We start from the raw sequence: 23,725 nt of genomic DNA, 5'->3' as shown, positions 1-23,725 counted from the left end.
GGGTTCAAATTGCTTTGTAAATAAAAAAATCCTCTCTTGGGCAGCTGACGTCTCCCTCTGCTCTTGTTAACCACAGGGAGCCGGTATATCATTACTGTCACAACTAATGTTCTAAGAAAACCTCTTGCTGGCATCAAAACTTAGCATACAACAAACCAAGTTTTGCTTTTAGGCTATGGTATGTGAGCAATTGGACAGAGTCCTAGCTCTCATCGATTATCCTGTCACTTAATCCAGCATCTTTAACTAACTTGCTTCTGAAATAAGTAAGATTTGTGTTTACAAAAGGAAGAATAGGAAGAAGAAAGTATTAGTACGTAAGTGTTAATTGATTCCATTCCAGGTGCCCTCTTTGTGCTGCGCTGTGCTGCCTTAACTTAGCCTGGTGTTCAACATCTTCCTCATCACTATCATCAGAATCACCACTTGTGCTCTCCTCCTCCTCTTCTTCATCGTCATCCTCCTCTTCACCCTCTTCCTCTTCTTCACTTTCATTTTCTCCAGGGACATTTGTTTCATATTTCTACAGAGAACAGAGAAGATTGTTACACAGACTATCATGCACACAAACAGCGTGATCATGATGTAAGCTATGAGCAAAGAACAAAGATGTTTAGGGATCAATGCTGGTTTTATAATGTGCAACGTAGAATAAGGTCAGTAGGCTTTATTCCTGGATACTGTCAGTTTTAGAAGAACACTTTTTTTTGTCCTTGTAACTACAAAGGAGTAAACCTTATATCTAATTATTATATCTGACAGCATGTTGTTTTACTCAGCTTGAAGAACCCTACAACAGATAACACATTAATAGAAGACATGGTTGTCCTTCAAGAATATTCTTACAGCAAATTTACATCAATGTGATTTTTATGTATTTTGGATACATATTAAAACCATATGAAAAGAAAAATATACACTGTATAGTCATTATTATATTTTTTATCTATATGGTGCCACCAAGTATCTTTGGTACCATACAGGGAAAATTACAATGGCATAAACAAACAATAGAATATAAAAAGGTTCAAACAGACAGCACTGTACTGTACAAGGAGGAAAATCAACAGCAAGATAATAACACAGTGAGTGACAGTTATAGACAGTAGCACTGGATGACTCTGTGCCCCGGGAAGGGCAGACAGAGTCACTGACTTAAAGTGGGAGCACACTCGAGAAAAAATTGTGCAAGGTGGGATACAAGAGGCTGGAGGGCCTGTCCATGAGTACTTCCAGTAAAGAGACAGTACAGACAGGGACTATGAACAGTAAATGTGAATATACTGTACTCCATATGTTTGTGATTATGGTCTTATTTGAGACAAACGCACATTCACTTGCATTATGCTTATTTTATGTTCAAGAGAGCAGAATCGTTTTACAATATCCTTCAAATATATATCTACTGTCAGTTTTGGACCAACCTCTTTATAATAATAACATTTCTTCTGGATGACGGGATGACATTGGGGAAATTGGAGATGGAGTTGTCTGTATTTCAATGTCCATCTTTTGAATTACATAAGTATAGTTCATTCAGTAAAAAAAAAAATAAGTTTTGCATTTGGATGCAGAATTAGGAGCATTATTGAAGCCCTGTCCAACATGAAATGCCAAAATCACTCCATATCCAGCCTGATCCTCCTAATACCAGGGCCGGCCCCAGGCATAGGTATAATAGGCAAATGCCTAGGGGCACCTGGACTGCCTAGGGGCAACCCAAGCAGGGCCGGAGCAACCCACTCAGCAAGGGGATGCATTGCAGGGAGACGCCAGGCTAGAGCGGCGCTCTCCCCGACTGCTGCTAGTGTTGTGTCCTCTGTTACTGCCGTTGCACCTGTCAAACCTTATGACAGGCAGGCGGCCGGTGCAATGCATAATATCAGTGGAGCGCCCGACTCCTTGGCTGCCGGGAGCACCACTACAAGGGACAAGCTGTGCAGACAGGAGCCAGAGAAAAGTGCTCTGCAGTAGCTCCTATCAGAGAGGCTGTTGCCGGCTGTCAGTAACACCTGCATTATTACTGGCCGGGTTTCCTCCTTTGTACCGCCTATTGTAGGTGGAGTCTGATGGTAATTACATTCAAGACACTGAGGACAGAGGATCTTTGTAATGAAATCCAACATAAAAGGTCTTTATTGGAATCCTCCAGAGATCCCACTATTCGATGTGGAAAATATATATGTTTTTTTAAAAAGAAAAAAGATTTTCTTACATTTTTAAAATATATATTTATAACTGTATTCATGGAAATATTAATTATTAGATTTCATGTACTGTACCTCCTTTTTCCAATTTTTAGAAAATAGTAATATATGATATAATACCATCTTGTTTTTTACTGACAACTATTTATGTTTTAATTTATATTATTAGTACTTCTCGAGTAATTAATTATTTATTTTGTGCATTTGATAATACTTATGAACAATGTAAAATAACACACTATCAGTATACGGGAATATTGACTAACCTGTACCCATGAACATAATAGTAATATTACTTTCTATTATATTATGTAGGTACCAATAGATGTTTTATATACAAAATACAGCGAGACATCTCCCGTGAAAATCGCATGTTTGAAAGCTTAAATAGCCGTAATGTTGATATAAAATGGAGTACCAAGATGTCCGCCGTCTCAAATCAAATAAAGTGTAGCAACATGGCCGCTAACGACATGACAACATCTACACATATGGGCGGAAGTGACGTGAGAGGCTAAACGCAGCTGGGCAGAAATGACACAGCGGACACCAGATTATGATCCACCACAGACGAGTGGTGAAACACGAGTGCATGGGCGGAAGTGACGCGAGAGACTGCATCAAGCAGGGCGGAAGTGACAAAGCAGACATCATGTGATGACCAGGTTTACTCCGCAAATAACACCGAAAAATGAGTTCTAGCATCTAAAATCATATACTGTGGAAGCGATCTACTTACATAAATGAACTTTACCTTGGCTATGTATTAGTCACGATGTTTGAATGACTTTTTATTAGTGAAAACCGGAAGTGGTCATAATTAATTCTAAGCACCTCCCATCATCCTGATTTAAGGAGTATATATATCAGGTCCCTGACAGGAGTGTTACATCCCTTGAAGAAGTCCACCATATGGACGAAACGCGTTGGGGACTCCTGGTTCCAGCCTTACATGAACTTACCTATTTGTGATCCAGATAAGTCCTCCATTCTTTATCCCTACCCTTTTAATTTTTATTTGCATTTCTTTATTTTTAGATTAAATTAATTATTGTACTGCCCTATATGTTAGGGTCAGCTGTTATTTGTAATAAATTACTCTTTTTTAATTATATTTATATTTGTCATTCATATAATACTATATGCACTTCATAACACTTTGATATCATATTCACTTGCGTTTATTGCACATACTATCTCAGTCTTGCATACTTGCACATTATTTATTTATTTATTGTAATGATTCATGTAGCACCTTATCAAAGTATTTATTAGCACATTGGTCGCTTTTTTATCAGCTTCACTTTCTCCATATATATATATATATATATATATATATATACGGAGCATAGGATCCGGCACTCTCTGTATAAATAAATTACTTAGCTGGTTGCCTGCATGAGTAATGAATGTGAATAGGGTCCTCAGTGATGCGGCACTCCAAGCGAATAAACACAGCATAGACAAGGCTTAGAAAAAGTCAACGTTTCAATACCAAGAAAAGGGTATTTTCATCAGGACATACATACATATACAAAAAACATCCTACCTTATATGTGCTCACCTAAGTGACTAAACAGCCTCACTGGAGCAGGGATCCACACCCACCCAGCGGCGCTGACCAGTGACGTCACAGCGTCACATGACTCTACTAAACAAATGCCATCACCATAGTAACATATAAACAAACTAGCGCAGACTACAAAACAGTGCTATGAGATAAACATACACATGGTCAGAAGGCATATAGTACATCACGTAACAAGAAAAGGCTAGCGGCATGTCTGCAGATACAGATGTAATGCTTTACACATATTTAAGGATAATAAATTCCATATATATAATAGTATCAAAATTTAAAAACATCAGAGACTGTCTATTAAACATCACAACTCAAAGGAGAGATCCTAGGCTCAATTGCTCATTTAGACCCCTGGGTGACATTGTGCCCAAACGATGTATCCATCGAGTTTCACATTGTATTAATTTATGGGATCTATCTCCTCCCCGCATAGATATTGGGATATGGTCTATCATTCTGTATTTGAGGGCAGACAAAGGGTGGCGTGCCAAGGCAAAATGTTTTGCCACAGGTTGTTCATTACAACCATTATTAAGAGCTGACCTAATGGCACTTCTATGAGCTGCCATGCGCTCTTTAAATGTTCTCTCAGTCTTGCCTATATATGATAGGCCACAAGGGCATATTATCTGATAAACGACAAACGAAGAGTTACAGGTAAGTCTATGTCGAATGTGGTATTTACGTCCTGACAAAGGATGCAAAAAAATATACTTAGGTGAGCACATATAAGGTAGGATGTTTTTTCCTTTTCTTGGTATTGAAACGTTGACTTTTTCTAAGCCTTGTCTATGCTGTGTTTATTCGCTTGGAGTGCCGCATCACTGAGGACCCTTTATATATATATATATATATATATATATATATTTGTTTTCATATGATGCTGTTATTCAAGTCTGGGTTTCCCTATCTGTGCCTTTATTAATCATGAGATGACCCCCGGCAAATGGTAGCTTTCTGAGTGGTTGGTTCTATTGTCTTCACTTTGTTGTACATAGATGACTAGGGAACATATTGTTGAACATTGAATCATGTTCGCAGATTCAGTAGCAACTTCCAACTTGCGTTCCAGGCTGGAACGCCTGGTGCCGGTGTGTGAAGAATATGAGGATTTTTGCAGCCTTGATATACTTTGTAATAGATAACAGAGTGGTTTATTGCCCCTAGGTGGTTCGCTGATGGATCTTTATTGTCTACTAAATTTTTGATGCTATTACTGAAAATTTGCTACACAGATTATGATGGGTAGGGTATGGAAACCCAGTCAGGATACCAACAGCGGCATCTCGACAGTCAGAATCCCGACACCATTAGGTAAGTATCCTACCACTAACCCTTACCCCTCCCCTGATACTTACTTTCGGGATCTCGGCAGTTGGGATTCAGGAGCCGGGATCCCGATGCTGTTGGGATTCTGGCACCGGTATTTTGATCGTAGGCATCCCACACGCTGGGATGCTGACTACATCCTGGCATGTGACATTGACATCACACAGGAACTTAGGAACTCATTGTAGACCACGTTAACCGGCTGTTAGCAAGTGACGATGGCCATCAGCCAGCGGCTTCAGGGGTCGGCACCCGCCGTTAACTACCAACGAGCACGAGTTAGCAGGTGAGGGTGAAGGTCTAAACACCTGGCACCAGAAGGAAACTCCTGTTCTCGGCTCCATTAACACCAATGCCGTGGGACTTGAGAGGACTGCCGGATTAACTACAAAAGATACGGGTATGTCACAGTGCGGTATACCGCGGCTGGAGACTGCTTATAACAGACATTGATGTGTTGTATACAATATATACTGTGCAGGGGTGACGTACGATATCTTCCCATATGGTAAAGGACCTCTTCTCACAGGTTTCCTGACTCCCCTCTTCATAGCACAGATAGCCCACAGTGGCAGTGAGATGATTCTGTCAGGTGACGTAGGTACAAGGTACTATACGGACAGTAGCCACCTTAAAGGGCTCACTCACCACCATAGTCACAGATACTGATTCATTACCAACAGATGAGGGAGAGAAAGGTTGGTTTACACCACAGGTGAATAAGGGAGATGTAGTCTCGCAGACATTACAGAGTGGCACCCTAAAGGAGCCAACTGACTTCACTACCACCACCCACCACATTTTAATAGACCCTACTGGACTAAGTGTGCACATCTTTTTGGAGGAATGGGTATGTAATGCTGGCTGTCGGGATGCCTCCTATCAGACTACTGACAGCGGCATCCCGATGGTTGGTATCCAGACAGGGGTTGGGTAAGTATACTCTTCACTATGTGGCTGACTAGAGGTGGTTTATTTGTAGTGCCTGTTGGTTGAACTGGAGATGTTGTGTATAGGATGCAAGAATTTTTTTTTCATATAAAAATGTTTCTATTCAATATGATCAGGCGCGTTTGATTATATCACAAATTATTTTAATATAATAAATTATTCATATAGACTGGAATATGCTCTTGGCTGGTTACGTGTCTAAAGATATAGGCAACTGTCTCTGTTTATGTATCTCTATAGCTATCTTATTATTGATACAAGAAGGTCATTGATATAATATTATACATTTTGTTTATAGTTTGGAACCATCGTTAACCTATTTTTAATACAATTGTGGGAAGCTAGTTGAATGATAAGATAAGATATTTGATTTGTTCCTTCCACTGGGTAGACATTGTGCCTGTGTGGGCTCTTCCATGTGGTGTTTTTGTTTACATCATGTGGGCGGTATCTACGTAGGTGCTGTGTTTTCTCAGCGGAATTTGATTATCATGTCATATCGCAAGACGTGATTTCACGTCGGCTAGTCTTCATATTACAGGCCGACCACGTGGTGTTTGTTTACATCACGTGGACGGGAGCCAGACCAGCAATATGTTGGCAGCTTTAGTGGGATTAACTCTCTGTCTTGTGGGTTCCATGTGATGTTTGTTTCAATCACGTGGACGGAACTTAGATCATTTTCACGTTACTACTCCGGATGGAGATCCAGCAACAGCTGGTGAGTGTTACAAATAATTAACGTTATTCTAAGCATTAGATTGGTACAAAATATATGTTTAGTAATTAGGTTTGCCTGCTATGAATATGATTAATTTAATTTTTCTTTTGATATATATTGGCTGTATTGATTTGTTGTATTTTATACTGAATATTAATACAGATCAGCTGTCAATCAGCTGACATCTTGGTTAACTGGAATAAAAAGGGCATTATGCCAGAGCAACACTTCTTTTGATAAAGCTGCGGCTCCACGCAGCGAAACGCATCAGAACTTGCCTTATAGGTGACCACCTTAACCGCTGGGAGTCTACTTATTTCCCTACACTTTGGTGAGATTACCGATTACTGGAGATTGCCACTTTGGACCAGGAACCGTGCCCAGGGGGATTATCCATTTGCGACAGCTCTGAGAGCATTGCTAAAACAAGACCCCGCATGATTTAGGACACTGGAACTTGTAATTATAACTTCAACTGGGAGTGCACATCCCTTCTCACCATTAAACATTTTGGGATTCTAAGTCTCCTAAGAACATTGTGGTATAAGAAACCAATACTGTGGCTGCAGTGAGACAATGCGGATTATTCAATTGCTAGACTTATCCATTTACTAGACTATATGCAGCCTATATGGTGAATCACCTTAATATTCATATGCTGCTCAGCATGCTATTTTTTATATAATTCTTTTTCACATTTGTTTTATTATTTATGTATTTTTTATGCATATTTTATATTGCTTTGAATAAAATATGATGTATAATTAATGTGTTCATATTTCTAATTGAGCGCTGGTACTATTTGTTTGCTATCCTCCTTTCACTGTGTGTGACTCCCAACCCACTGGGCATGCGCAGTGCTATGATCCTCCATATGCCATGGCATAGCACAACTAGCGTATTGAGCGGCTCCACTGGGCATGCACCAGAGATCCCATTGTAACCCCCCCCCGGAGCTGACAGCCACAAAAGCGCCGATAGCGCTGACATTGCTGCAAGTACTCGCCTTAAAATGGACACTCAGTTTGTAATACAGAGACCCCTCTTTTAAACAGAGCCTGCTACTAAAGTCATGGAATCACTAGTCTGGGACAGCGCTGACATTGACACAAGTGTGCAGCTTCAAACACATAGTCAGTGTGTAATACAGTGCTGTGCGTGCCTATCCAATACTACATCCTGATTATGACATTATCTCTTGTAGATGATGCTTGGTAAGCTGTAATACAGGAAATTTATTTTGGTACCAACTGATTAATTGACACAGAGATGTGTATATATAGGGAGGCCCTAGGCAAGTGCAAGAATGGGTGACTGCTGTGTGTGAGAGAGAATGGGTGACTGCTGTGTGTGAGAGAGAATGGGTGACTGCTGTGTGTGAGAGAGAATGGGTGACTGGTGTGTGTGAGAGAGAATGGGTGACTGGTGTGTGTGAGAGATAGAATGGGTGACTGCTGTGTGTGAGAGAGAATGGGTGACTGGTGTGTGTGAGAGAGAGAATGGGTGACTGCTGTGTGTGAGAGAGAATGGGTGACAGCTGTGTGTGAGAGAGAATGGGTGACTGCTGTGTGTGAGAGAGAATGGGTGACTTCTGTGTGTGAGAGAGAATGGGTGACTGCTGTGTGTGAGAGAGAATGGGTGACTGCTGTGTGTGAGAGAGAATGGGTGACTGCTGTGTGTGAGAGAGAATGGGTGACTGCTGTGTGTGAGAGAGAATGGGTGACTGCTGTGTGTGAGAGAGAATGGGTGACTTCTGTGTGTGAGAGAGAATGGGTGACTGCTGTGTGTGAGAGAGAATGGGTGACTGCTGTGTGTGAGAGAGAATGGGTGACTGCTGTGTGTGAGAGAGAATGGGTGACTGCTGTGTGTGAGAGAGAATGGGTGACTGCTGTGTGTGAGAGATAATGGGTGACTGCTGTGTGTGAGAGAGAATGGGTGACTGCTGTTTGTGAGAGAGAATGGGTGACGGCTGTGTGTGAGAGAGAATGGGTGACTGCTGTGTGTGAGAGAGAATGGGTGACTGCTGTGTGTGAGATAGAATGGGTGACTGCTGTGTGTGTGAGAGAATGGGTGACTGCTGTGTGTGAGAGAGAATGGGTGACTGCTGTGTGTGAGAGAGAATGGGTGATTGCTGTGTGTGAGAGAGAATGGGTGACTGCTGTGTGTGAGAGAGAGAATGGGTGACTGCTGTGTGTGAGAGAGAATGGGTGACTGCTGTGTGTGAGAGAGAATGGGTGACTGCTGTGTGTGAGAGAGAATGGGTGACTGCTGTGTGTGAGAGAGAATGGGTGACTGCTGTGTGTGAGAGAGAATGGGTGACTGCTGTTGGTATGTGAGACAATTAATGATGTGTGTGTGACAATGGGTGACTTCCATACACCTACATAGTAGCCATATCTATCCTCAGTAAACAAAAAAAGCCGGGTAGCTGCTTTGAGCAAGGGGTGAATAAATGCTGTGCCGCATCTATTCACTGGAGAGGGACTGGAAGCATGGCCAACAGCTCCAGGATTGCTGGGCATGCATCCAGCATGACAAAAATGGCTTGTGGGTCTGGCTTTACTCACAAGATCATGCCCCCTAAATCTTTTTGGGTGCGCGAACAATACACCTAGTGGTGCCAGTTAATATATTTGCTTACGAAAAAAATTTGGCTAGGGCTGACCCTGGGAGTGGTGGCTCAGGATGCTAATGACACTGCTATTGGGGGGAGAGGAAGACATATTGTTAATGGGAGCCCAGGTCGATATGACACTGCTATGAGCATGGTGCTGTGCTGGGAGAGTGCATGGTGAGGGACGCTGTGCTGTAATCTGTGCTATGGAGGGTGCTAATTGAGGAGTGATGTGCTGGGTGAGGGGTACTGTATTAGGAGAGAGGTCCTGGGTGAGAGATACTGTGTTGGGTGAGAGGTACTGTGAAGGGAGAGCCTGTGGTGCTGTGAGTGGAGAATGTGCCCCATAGAATGCATTCTGAGGTGGTGGTATAAAGGACTTTCCCCTAAACTCTGTCCCTTCTTTCTTTAGTTACAGCAGTGTGCTGTGAGGGGAGAGGGGTGCTGTGAGGGGAGAGCCCGGGATTATCTGATGGGGGCACCAGCCAAAATCTTGCCTAGGGCACCAAATAGGCTAGGGCCGGCTCTGCCTAATACACACACACACACACATATATATATATATATATATATATATATATATATATATACTGTATGTATATACATAGCACATTTTTTTAAGCAGACTGTCACACTGAATAAGGTAATGAGGTGAATGTCTTGAGATAAGTTGAGATAGTACCTGGAATTCAGACTTAAAAAACAGTTTTGTGCAGGCGCGCTGCTATTACAGTATTTAGGGAGTAGTGCAATTTATTGAAATAATTTACTACTGTTTTTACACCGTCAGTTTGCATCGTTAGTGTCTGTAAATATGTAAAAAAATGCTAATATTTGCAAAATATCCAATAAAATCTAAGATAATAGCATTTGCATCTATCATTATTTTGCTTTTAAAATATATTGATTCAAAATAATATGACCTAAATATATTCTTACAAAATTAATATTTATGGTAGTTAATATAAATTGATTCTATACTGATTTATACATTAACATAAAAAACAGCAGCATGTTAATAGTAATAATAATGTAAATAATAAATTATATTTTATTATTACAGGTATATAATAAAAAAATATTGACTAAACTTAAAAGGGCCACTACTTATACCTCCATGGGATTTACTGTGATAGTTAAAGCAGCTTCATCCCAATCCATTTCAGTGTCTTTTGTTGCCTCTTTTTCTGGAAAATCCTGTTGGTGAACTACTCGCAATCTGAGAATTCCCAGGACGACAATAATGACCAATATACTGATACACGCCACCAGGACAATTGTTGTAGCACCTGGAGAAACTGGAGAATAATTAATGAGATTACTACTTTATTAACTCTAAATATTGTATGTACACAAGCTCAATAAACTGTAGTAAATTCAATATATTTCCTATCCAGCTGCATTGACTATTAATTTACTTCAGCCTATAACTGCTTTTAGGGGAGTTTAGAATTCTCCTAAACCTTTAATTCCCTGATGGAAAAGGTCAATAAAAAAAATGTTCTTTTCAAAGTTTATGACATGGAAAACTGATATACACAAATACTGTGGTGGGTGCTGCGTAGATATATGCCGCACTTACGGTACTTCCATAAATCTGGGAGCCCATGTGGATTTATTAATGCAATCTATAGATCAGGCACACAAACTGACAGATTGGAAGTAAAGAAGAGCAGGAAGATTTCAGTCTAGAAGAACAAAGCATTCTAGCTGCAATTTTCTAAAAAAAAAAAAAAAATCATATAAATTTCTATGGAAAATATGCTTTATCTATACATGTATTATAAAATGAAGTCCCTGGTAGGCATCTGCCAATTTGTTTGGGCTAATCTCGAAAACCACTGTATATATTTTGATGCAGTTTTCACTATTCTATAGAACATTTGTCAAGGTAGGTTTAAGTGTTTGAAACATTAATGTATGAGAAAATGGAGTCAAATAGTGATGATTTTAGTGAGATACAAACAAACAAAGAGGACTCTGCACCGGAGAAGTGATAGATAATATATATATATATATTAGGGGTGAGCGGGTTCAGATTTCTGAAATCCGAACCCCCCCGGGCCCCCCCGATCCGAGGCCGATCCGAGTCTGGCTCAACTTTTCCCGCCTGACTCGGATCTGAAATCGAGGCAAAAAGTCATCATCCCGCCTTCCGGGTCTCGCGGGTTTTGGATTCCATATAAGGTACCCGCGTCGGCGCCATTTTCTCACTCGGCTATGGACAGTGAAAAGGTAGGGTGGGAGTTAGGGCTGGCTGGGCTGTGTAGTGTACTGTTGTGCTGTGCTTTGCTGTGCTGTGCTGCTGTTGTCCATAGGGGGTGTGTCCACTCCTCCAAAGTCCATATGGGCTGGCTGTGTTGTGCAGTGCTGCTGTTGTCCATAGGGGCTGTGTCCACTCCTCCAAAGTCCATAGGGGCTGGCGCTGTTGTGCTGTGCTGCTGTTGTCCATAGGGGCTGTGTCCACTCCTCCAAAGTCCATAGGGGCTGGCTGTGTTGTGCTGTGCTGCTATTGTCCATAGGGGCTGTGTCCACTCCTCCAAAGTCCATAGGGGCTGGTTGGACTGTGTTGTGCAGTCAGTTGTCCATAGGGGCTGTGTCCACTCCAAGGTCCTGTGCAGTGTCCCAGTCCTAAATGGGTGCTGTAGTGTTGTCCAGGGGGTGCTCTGTCCATCAGGGGTGCTCTCCCCAAGTGCAAAAAAAATAAAAAAAAAATTCTGTGTTTGTGAATTGTGTGCGCAGTAGCCGCACGTGCATCAACAAAGTAGTGCCAAGCGTGCGCTTGTGTCATAAGTAAAGGGCCGGCTGGCTTGACCGTTAAAGGGTGCTGTAACCCCGAAAGTGCACTCCAAACAAAATAAAAAAATATTTTCTGTGTTTGTGAATTGTGTGCACTGTGGCTGCACGTGCATCAACAAAGGAGCAGCGCCAAGCGTGCGCCTGTGTCCCATAAGTAAAGGGCCGGCTGGCTTGTCCATTAAAGGGTACTGTAACCCCCAAAGGGCACTCCAAACAAAATAAAAATATATATTTTTTTGTGTTTGTGAATTGTGTGCGCAGTAGCCGCACGTGCATCAACAAAGTAGCACCAAGCGTAAGCCTGTGTCATAGGTAAAAGGGCTGGCTGGCATGACTGTTAAAGGGTGCTGTAACCCCCAAAGTGCACTTCAAAATAAATAAAAATATATATTTTTTTGTGTTTGTGAGTTGTGTGCGCAGTAGCAGCACGTGCATCAACAAAGTAGTGCCAAGCGTGCGCCTGTGTCATAAGTAAACGGCCGGCTGGCTTGACCGATAAAGGGTGCTGTAACCCTCAAAGGGCACTCCAAAAAAAAATTTTTTTTTTTTGTGTGTGTTTGTGAATTGTGTGTGCAGTAGCAGCACTTGCATCAACAAAGTAGTGCCAAGCGTGAGTCTGTGTCATAAGTAAAGGGCCAGCTGGCTTGAAGTTAAAGGGTGTTGTAGCCCCCAAAGTGCACTCCAAACAAAATAAAAAAATATTTTCTGTGTTTGTGAATTGTGTGCACTGTGGCTGCACGTGCATCAACAAAGGAGCAGCGCCAAGCGTGCGCCTGTGTCCCATAAGTAAAGGGCCAGCTGGCTCATTTCTTAAAGGGTGGTGTAATCCACAAAGTGCACCAGTGTCCAACAAAATTAAAAAATTATTTCCTGTGTTTGTGTGCGCCTTAGCCGCACGTATATATCAATATAACATAAATGGAGGACCAAACTTTCTCCGATAAAAATAAAATAGGGAAAGATCAAGAACCACTTCCTCCTAGTGCTGTTGCTGCTGCTTGGAGTTGTTAATCATCCCAGAGAGGACGTAGGAACACCACTACTTTTACTAAACAATTGACCCTCCAACAGTCCCTAGCGAGGAGAATGAAGTACGACAGCAGTCATCCTGAAGCAAAACATATAACTTAGGCCGTGACTGCTATGTTGGTGTTAGACGTGCATCCGGTATCCGCCATTAGTGCAGTGGGATTTAGACAATTGATGGAGGTAGTGTGTCCCCGGTTCCAAATCCCATCTAGATTCCACCTGCATCCTCAAAGCAGCAGCGACAAGCGTGCGTCTGTCTGTTAAAGGGTGGTGTAACCCTCAAAGTGCGCTCCACAAACAATAAAAAAATTCTTATTTTTTTTTCTCTTTGTGAATTGTGTGGGCTGTAGCCACACCTGCAACCTCAAAGCAGCAGCGACAAGCGTGCGTCTGTCTGTTGAAGGGTGGTGTAACCCTCAAAGTGCTCCAAAAAATAAAAAACATTTTTTTTATGTGTTTGTGACTTGTGTGCGATGTAGCCGCACGTGCATCAACACAGTAGTAGCGCCAAGTGTGCGCCTGTGTCATAAGTCAAGGGCCGGTTTGGACATCTGGTCCGGACTGAAGGACGTGCCAACAATTTCTGACAAGTCTACTGTCACTGCATATGATACTGTCCTCAAAGAAGAAGCAACAAGCATGTGTCTGTCTGTTAAAGGGTGGTGTAACCCCCAAAGTGCGCTCCACAAAAAATAAAAAATTCTTCTTTTTGTTTCTGTCTTTGTGAATTGTGTGGGCTATAGCCGCACCTGCATCCTCAAAGCAGCAGCGACAAGCGTGCGTCTGTCTGTTAAAGGATTACATCGGTGACAGCATCCAAGTAGGCATGTCAGACAGTCCGTACATGTACTGGCAGGAAAAGAGGCAATTTGGAGGCGCCTGTACAAACTGGATCTATTTTACCTGAGTTGCCCCCCCCCATCCAGTGTGTACTCCGAAAGAGTGTTTAGTGCAGCAGGGAACCTTGTCAACAAAAGGCATAGGAGGTTGCTTCCACAAAATGTGGAGAAGATGTTGTTCATAAAAATGAATTTTCAACTCTTCCAGGGAGACCAGCCTCCATAAAGTACAGAGGGACCTGTGGTGGTGGATTCCAGCGGGGACGAATTAATACTCTGTGAGGATGAGGATGTACACAACACTGAAGAGGGTAAGGAATTGGTGAATGAGGAGGATGAGGACATCTTGCCTCCGTAGAGCCAGTTTGTGCAGGGACAGATTAATTGCCAGCTTGTTTTGTGGGGGCCCAAATGAACCAATCATTTCAGCCACTGTCGTGTGGCAGACCCTGGTGCTTAAATGATTGGTTTGTTAAAGTGTGCATGTCCTGTTTATACAACATAAGGGTGGGTGGGAGGGCCCAAGGACAATTCCATCTTGCACCTCTTTTTTTTCTTTGCATTATGTACTGTTTGCGGCCTAGTTTTCAAACTGCCATCCTGTCTGCCACTGCAGTGTCACTCCTAGATGAACCACGTGTTTGTGCCGCCCACTCGTGTCGCTTAGCATAGTCATCCATCTACCTCGGTGCAACCTTTTGAACAAAAAAACACTATTGTGAGGTGTGAGGTGTTCAGAATAGACTGGAAATGAGTGGAAATTAAGGTTTTTGAGGTTAATAATAGCATAGGAGCAGAAAAATCAACACATTCTGTGATTTTAGCTGTTTTTATGCTTTTTTAAAAAAAAATACAGATCCAAAACACAAAACCCAGAACCCAAAACACGGAAGGGTGGTTTTGGCAAGACCAATCCAGATCCAAAACACGAAGAAAGATCCAGATCCAAAACCAGAACACAAAACACGAAAAGTGGCCGGTGCACACCCCTAAAATATATATATATATAAATATATATATATATATATATATATATATATGAGTAAATATATATATGCACAAACTGGCTCTACGGAGGCAAGATGTCGTCCTCATCCTCCTCATCCACCGATTCCTCACCCTCTTCAGTGTTGTGTACATCCTCATCCTCACAGACTATTAACTCATCCCCGCTGGAATCCACCACCACAGGTCCCTCTGTACGTTCTGGAGGCTGGTCTTCCTGGAAGAGTTGGTAATTCATTTTTATGAACATCATCTTCTCCACATTTTGTGGAAGCAACCTCCTACGCCTTTCGCTGACAAGGTTCCCTGCTGCACTAAACACTCTTTCGGAGTACACACTGGAGGGGGGGGGGCAACTCAAGTAAAATGGAGCCAGTTTGTACAGGGGCCTCCAAATTGCCTCTTTTTCCTGCCAGTACAGGTATGGACTGTCTGACATGCCTACTTGGATGCTGTCACCGATGTAATCCTCCACCATTCTGTCAATGGTGACAGTGTCATATGCAGTGACAGTAGACATGTCAGAAATTGTTGCCAGGTCCTTCAGTCTGGACAAGATGTCCAAACTTGTTCCTGCCTGCACTGCATCACCGCCAGCGGGTTGCTTAGGATGCCTACGTTTTTTCCTGGCAGCCCCAGTTGCAGGAGAAAATTAAGAAGGAGCTGTTGACGTGTCACGTTACGCTTCAGCCGACAATGTTTTCACCAGCAGGTCTTTGCACCTCTGCAGGCTTGTGTCGGCCGGAAGGAGAGACACCACATAGGCTTTAAACCTAGGATCGAGCACGGTGGCCAAAATGTAGTGGTCTGATTTCAACAGATTGACCACCCTGGAATCCTGGCAAAGCGAATGAAGGGCTTCATCCACAAGTCCCACATGCCGAGTGGAATCGCTCCGTCTTAGCTCCTCCTTCACTTTCTTTTCTGCTTCTGCAAAAGCCTGATGAGGGGAATGACCTAATTCAAGCTGGCAGTGTCTGAACTGACTTCATGTGTGGCAATTTCGAAGGGCTGGAGAACCTTGCACAACACGTAAATCATTCTCCACTGCGCTTGAGTCAGGTGCATACCCCCTCCTTTGCCTATGTCATAAGTGGATGTATAGGCTTGAATGCCCTTTTGCTGCTCCTTCATCATCTGAAGCATATAGAGGGTTGAGTTCCACCTCGTCACAACCTCTTGCTTCAGGAGATGGCGGGGCAGGTTCAAGAGTGTTTGCTGGCGCTCCAGTCTTCGGCACGCAGTCGCTGAATGTCAAAAGTGGGCAGAAATATTTCGGGCCACCCAAAGCATCTCCTGCATGCACCCTGTCGCTTTTCAGAAAATTCTGCACCACCAAGTTTATTGTGTGAGCAAAACATGGGACGTGCTGGAATTTGCCCAGATGTAATGCCCGCACAATATTGGTGGCGTTGTGAGATATCACAAATCCCCAGGAGAGTCTAAGGGCCTGATTCAGACCCACTCGCGAGCGGCTGTCCGCTCGCAAGTGGGTCGATGTTATGCACTGAGGATGCGCACGACGGAGGGAGCTCCGTCGTGCGCATGCGCCAGACGCGACGAGCGAAGGAAAGTCCTTCGCTCGTTGTGTCCGATCAAAGGGGGCGTGCTGTCAATGTTGATTGACAGCACGCCCCCTTTGGTGGGCGTGCCGGGGGCGTGCCTCCCTGACGGGGGCGTTCCCACGGGAACGCCTCCCGTCAGAAGCCGGCCCACTGACATCACTAGTGATGTCAGTGGGAGTGATTTTGGCTCTGATAGAGCCAAAATCACTCCGGAGCTTGCGGTTGAAAACCTCAACCGCAGGCTCCGGCTCGCAATTTCGATGGTCGCGATGGTCTCGACCATGGCGGCCATCACAAAGCACGCTCGTATAGCCTGTGGGTGGTGACCCACAGCTATACGAGCGTCCAGGAGGACGCTCCATGAAAATGGAGCCCGGCCCTCATTCAGAGCGTGCGCTCTGCTCAGAGCGTACGGCTCTGAATGAGGGCCTAAGTGGGGTAAGCCACAGGGTGATGATTTCCCTCAGTTTCTCTAAGAGGTTGTCGGCGTTGTGCCTCTTACTGAAACCGGTGATACACAGCGTAGCCTGCCTTGGAACGAGCTGGCGTTTCTGAGATGCTGCTACTGGTGACACTGCTGTTATTGCTGCGTAAGGTGATACATCTACCCAGTGTGCTGTCACAGTCATATAGTCCTTAGTCTGCCCTGTTCCACTTGTCCACATGTCCATGGTTAAGTGGACATTGGGTACAACCGCATTTTTCAGGACACTGAGGACACTTTTTCTGACGTTTCTGTACAGTCTCGGTACCGCCTGCCTAGTGAAGTGGAATCTAGACGGGATTTGGAACCTGGAACACACTACCTCCATCAATTGTATAAATCCCACTGCACTAATGGCAGATACCGGACGCATGTCTAACACCAACATAGCAGTCAAGGCCTCAGTTATACATTTTGCTTCAGGATGACTGCTGTCGTACTTCATCCTCCTCTCTAAGGACTGTTGGAGGGTCAATTGTTTAGTAAAAGTAGTGGTGTTCCTACTTCCTCTCTGGGATGATGAACGACTCCCGGCAGCAGCAGCAGCAGCAGCGGCAGGAGGCGTAGCAATGCAGGATCCTCCGGAGGAATCCGGGATAGGAGAGTCAGTCATGCCAGTGACATGGCCTGCAGGACTACTTCCGATCCTGACTAAGGAGGAAATTGATGAGGAGGGAGTTGACGGTGTGGTTTGCAGGCACTTGGATACAACAGGACAACGGGATTTAGGTGTCCCTGGACTGCTTACGGTCTTAGCCAAAGTTTCTGAACTTGACAGTAACTTTTTATGAATGCGCTGCAGGTGCCATATAAGGGAGGATGTTCCTAGGTGGTTAACGTCCCTACCCCAACTTATTTCACCTTTACATATGGTACATATGGCAAGACAGTTGTTGTCCGGATTTGGATAGAAATATTGCCAGACCAAAGAGGTGGAATGTTTGGTCTTCTGCCCAGGCATGACCGTGATGGGCTTTTTCATCCCACGGACAACAACTGTATCCCCCAGAGCCTGATTTAAACAAACCACATCACCATCAGAATCCTCCTCGCCAACTTCCTCCTCAGCGCCAGCTACACTAGTATCCTCATCCTGTTGTACTTCAACAGTGACATCTTCAATTTGCATATCAGCAAGTGGACTGTGGGTGCTCCTTTCAGCACTTGCAGGGGGCATGCAAATGGTGGAAAGAGCCACCTCTTCCCGTCCAGTGCTGGGAAGGTCAGGCATCGCAACCGCCACCACACTTGGACTCTCCTTCGGGATTTGTGATATCTTCTTAGAATGCACAGTTCTTCGCTGTGCTTTTGCCAGCTTAACTCATTTGATTTTTTTAGCGGGAGGAGGGCTTCCATCGTCATGTGAAGCTGAACCACTAGTCATGAACATAGAGAAAGACCTTAGCCGTTCCTTGCCACTCCGTGTCGTAAATGGCATATTGGCAAGTTTACGTTTCTCCTCAGATGATTTAAATGTTTTTTTCAAGGTCATTTTCCTGAACTTTGTCATTTGGGATTGTATGTGCCCTCTACTATGACATTGGGCATCGGCCTTGGCAGACGACGTTGATGGCATGTTATCGTCTATGTCATGACTAGTGGCAGCAGCTTCAGCACTAGGAGGAAGTGGTTCTTGATCTTTCCCTATTTTATTTTTATTGGAGAAAGTTTGGTCCTCCATTTATGTTATATTGATATATACGTGCGGCTAAGGCGCACACAAACACAGAAAATAATTTTTTATTTTTGTTGGAGACTAGTGCACTTTGTGGGTTACACCACCCTTTAAAAAATGAGCCAGCCGGCTCTTTACTTATGGGACACAGGCGTACGCTTGGCGCTGCTCCTTTGTTGAAGCACGTGCAGCTACAGCCCACACAATTCACAAAGACAGAAAAAAAAGAAGAATTTTTTATTCTTTGTGGAGCGCACTTTGGGGGTTACACCACCTTTTAACAGACAGACGCACGCTTGGCGCTGCTGCTTTGAGGATGCACGTACAGTGCAAACAATTCACAAACACAGAAGAAAATGTTTTATTTTTGTTGGAGTGCACTTTGGGGGTTACACCACCCTTTAACAGACAGACGCACGCTTGGCGCTGCTCCTTTGTTGATGCAAGTGCAGCTACAGCGCACACAATTCACAAACACAGAAAATATTTTTTAATTTTGTTTGGAGTGCCCTTTGGGGGTAACAGCACCCTTTAACGGACAAGCCAGCCGGCCCTTTACTTATGACACAGGCGCACGCTTGGCACTACTTTGCTGATGCACGTGCGGCTACTGCGCACACAATTCACAAACACAATAAAATATATTTTTTTATTTTGTTTGGAGTGCACTTTGGGGGTTACAGCACCCTTTAATGGTCAAGCCAGCCGGCCCATTACTTATGACACAGGCGCACGCTTCGTGCTACTTTGTTGATGCATGTGCGGCTACTGCGCACACAATTCACAAACACAAAAATATATATTTTTTTATTTTGTTTGGAGTGCCCTTTGGGGGTAACAGCACCTTTTAACGGACAAGCCAGCCGGCCCTTTACTTATGACACAGGCGCACGCTTGGCACTACTTTGTTGATGCACGTGCTGCTACTGCGCACACAATTCAAAAACACAAAAAAATATATATTTTTATTTTGTTTGGAGTGCCCTTTGGGGCTTACAGCATCCTTTAATGGACAAGCCAGCCGGCCCTTTACTTATGGTACACAGGCGCACGCTTGGCGCTGCTCCTTTGTTGATGCACGTGCAGCCACAGTGCACACAATTCACAAACACAGAAAATATTTTTTTATTTTGTTTGGACTGCACTTTGGGGGTTTCAGCACCCTTTAATGGTCAAGCCAGCCGGCCCTTTACTTATGACACAGGCGCACGCTTGCACTACTTTGTTGATGCATGTGCGGCTACTGCGCACACAATTCACAAACACAGAAAAAATATTTATTTTTTTTGCACCCCTGATGGACAGAGCACCCCTTGGACAACACTACAGCACCCCTTTAGGACTGGGACACTGCACAGGACTTTGGAGTGGACACAGCCCCTATGGACAACTGACTGCACAACACAGTCCAGCTAGCCCCTATGGAGTTTGGAGGAGTGGACACAGCCCCTATGGACAACAGCAGCACAGCACAACACCGGCAGCCCCTATGGACTTTGGAGGAGTGGACACAGCCCCTATGGACAACAGCAGCACAGCACAACACATCCAGGCCCTATGGACTTTGGAGGAGTGGACACAGGGCCTGATTCAGAGCCGAACGCTCTGACCAGAGTGCTCGCTCTGAATCAGGGCCCTCCTCCATGAAAATGGAGCGGCCTCTTGGACGCTCGCATAGCTGTGGTTGACCACCCACAGCTATAGCGAGCGTCCATGATAATGGTCGCGATGGCCACGCCCCCGGCACGCCCACCAAAGGGGGCATGCTGTCAATCAACATCGACAGCACGCCCCCTTTGGTGCGAGACACGGAGCGACGGCTATCCCGTCGCTAGCCGGGTCTCGCGCATGTGCACGACGGAGCTCCCTCTATCGTGCGCATGCACAGTAGCGCACCATTGACCCACTTGCGAGCGTCTTGCACTCGCGAGCGGGTCTGAATGACCCCCACAGCCCCTATGGACAACAGCAGCACAGCACAACACAGCCAGCCCCTATGGACTTTGGAGGAGTGGACACAGCCCCTATGGACAACAGCAGCGCAGCGCAGCACAACACTACACTACACAGCCCAGCCAGCCCTAACTCCCACTCTCCCTCTTCACTGTCCACAGCCGAGTGAGAAAATGGCGTCGACGCGGGTACCTTATATAGAATCCAAAACCCGTGAGACCCGGAAGGCGGGATGATGACGTTTTGCCTCGATTTCAGATCCGAGTCAGGCGGGAAAAGTCGAGCCTGACTCGGATCGGCCTTGGATCGGGGGGGCTCGGGGGGGTTCAGATTTCAGAAATCCGAACCCGCTCACCCCTAATATATATATATATATATATATATATATATATACCAACATATATGTAATCTTTAAGGGAGAACCCTTCTTGTACCTCAGTACCTCAGTTGGAGGTGCTCCTCTGGAGTTATAAGTAATTACACACAGAACAAAATATTATCCTGTATAGTGCAGCAAGTCAATGAAAAAACGGTCCCTGGTAGGCGTCTGACTTTTAGTCCACGCTAGTCATGAGAATCACTAGACGGATTTTGATGCATGTTTTACTATTCTATAGAACACTTGTAGAGGAAGGTTTGTGTGCATAAAGTCCATCCAACGATGGACTTTATTTTATACCATGTAGAGATTGATACGTATTATTCAGTTTCTCCAAAGAAATGTATGTAAGCCCTGTTTACTGATACAACATATCGGTTTTTCCCTTTTTTTTACCATTCCTATCTCATTTATGTGAAAAACAATCCTTTAATTTCAAACGAGTCCAATTCCTGGTAAGACTGCTTAGGCATGGCAATAAATAAAGCTCAGGGACAGACACTTAACATGGCTAGAGTTGACCTAAGTGGAGACTGTTTTTCTCATGGACAACTTTGTCCATGCATGCCACGTCAAAACTAAGGGGGTCATTCAGACCCACTCGCGAGCGGCAGTACGCTTGCAAGTGGGTCAATGGTCCCCACTGCGTATGCGCACGACGGAGGGAGCTCCGTCGTGCGCATGCGCGAGACCCGGCGAGCGAAGGACTTTCCATCGCTCTGGGTCTCGCACCAAAGGGGGCGTGCTGTTGATGTTTATTGACAGCACGCCCCCTTTGGTGGGCGTGCCGGGGGCGTGCCTGCCAGACGGAGGCGTTCCCATGGGAACGCCTACCGTCTGAAGCCGGCCCCACTGACATCACTCGTGATGTCAGTGGGAGTGATTTTGGCTCTGATAGAGCCAAAATCACTCCTGGCCTTGCGGCTGGGAAACCCAACCGCAGGGTTTCCCTCGCAATTCCGATGGTCGCGATGGTCAAGACCATCGCAACCATCTTTTTGCACGCTGGTCAGAGCGTCCGGCTCTGAATCAGGGCCTAAATCTTTTTGTGTTGACTACAGGAGGAAAAACAACTAATGGCATCTACAAGACAATCTTATAAGACTTTGGTTAAAAAAACTATCACCGTAAATTCAAAATTGGTCCAGTGTGAAGCAGGGGTGGGTCACTAATTTTAATAATAAAGCACTCTGAAATGTGATAGTGATTAGAGGTCATTCTATAAGACTTCTCACCCTTCTGTACATTTTAAATTGGCAGCTGTTACTGAAAACAGTCGACAAGTGATGCTTGTTAAATAGGGAGAAGATAAGTGCTATCTTAGGAGAAAACACTTTTTCTGGATTTAGGGCCTGATTCAGAGCCGGACGCTCTGACAGAGCGATCGCTCTGAATCAGGGCCGGGCTTCTGTTTTATTTAGAGCGGCCTCCTGGCCGCTCGCATAGCTGTGGGTGACCACCCACAGCTATAGCGAGCGGCCAGGAAGATGGTCGCGATGGTCAAGACCATCGTGACCATCGGGCTTGCGACGAGACCCTTGTGGTAGGTTCTCGTTGCCGCAAGCCCCAGAGAGATTTCGACTCTGACAGAAAATCTCTCCCACTGACATCACATGGGAACGCCTCCGTTTGGGCAGCCACTCCCCTGGCCCGCCCACCAAAGGGGGCGTGCTGTCACTCAACATTGACAGCACACCCCCTTTGGTACGAGACCCGGAGTGACGGTTTGCCCGTCGCTATCCGGGTCTCGTGCATGCGCACGACGAAGCCGGCTCTGCCGTGCGCATCGCACTGGGCCACCATCGCCCTGCTTGCGAGAGCATAGCACTCACGAGCAGGTCTTAGTTCATATTGCCATTATATAAATATGCCCTCAGTAGTTAAAGCACCATGAACCATTGGTTAACCTAAAGGTAGCATCAACTCAGAGTGAATTTCACAATTACATATTTAGAATAATCGGTGTTGGTCTGTCCCATCTCCATCATATACTGTGAGAGCTCCAGGAGATGATGCCCTCTGAGACTGGGAAAGCAAATACCCATGGTCAGGAGTGAGACAGGTCAAAAAAACAAATTCATAAGCAGCTCCGCTTTACGTACCACGGCTTTCATGTCCTAGTAGTTCAGTGTTTGGTTGCTGGAGAGATGGCATAAACTGTGGCTGCATTACCATGTGGTTTACATGCTCCATGTAATTGGAATTATGCAAAATGTTAACCTAAACAAGGAGATAAGAGATAGTATTCGATAAGCTTTATTTTATCAATATATTAAATTAGTTGTATCACAAAGATTTTAGTTGCTTTAGATCACTCCTACAAGACTATGCACTGAGACATTGATTGACGTTAAAATGACATTATTTGTATACATTATAATACTATAGCAGACATTTCTTGTGTTATCATGCTAATATAGGCAAAAAAATTAATAATACAGGTACTGTACTGTTTGTCATGTTTCCGACTACGTTGTCACAATTTTCATCATATTTTATGTTATATTATACATGGTTTAATTCTAGTAATAGCACAGTTACAGTATGTAATACTTTATATCATTCTGTAATGCATGTATATAGATAGGGGAAT

At 44.4% G+C, this 23,725-nt stretch overlaps 1 protein-coding gene across 1 annotated transcript in view; it reads right to left on the bottom strand.

Annotated features, from left to right (window-relative positions):
- Window positions 1–310: 310 nt before the first annotated feature.
- Window positions 311–23,725, bottom strand: part of CLSTN2 (calsyntenin 2) — a 569,746-nt gene continuing 546,331 nt past the window's right edge. Inside the window, exons 15-17 of the mRNA XM_088472076.1 lie at window positions 23,235–23,352; window positions 10,518–10,702; window positions 311–523 (exon numbers count right to left, since the gene is read on the bottom strand). Of these exons, the coding sequence (XP_088328202.1) occupies window positions 311–523; window positions 10,518–10,702; window positions 23,235–23,352 (516 nt within the window). The remainder of the gene's footprint in view (window positions 524–10,517; window positions 10,703–23,234; window positions 23,353–23,725) is intronic.

This window comes from Taudactylus pleione, unplaced genomic scaffold, assembly GCF_031769625.1.
Source record: "Taudactylus pleione unplaced genomic scaffold, aTauple2 ptg000120l, whole genome shotgun sequence".
Classification (NCBI taxonomy): Eukaryota; Metazoa; Chordata; class Amphibia; order Anura; family Myobatrachidae; genus Taudactylus; species Taudactylus pleione.
The sequence above is the reverse complement of the archived record's forward strand: the minus strand, read 5'-3'. Positions and strand labels throughout refer to the sequence as shown.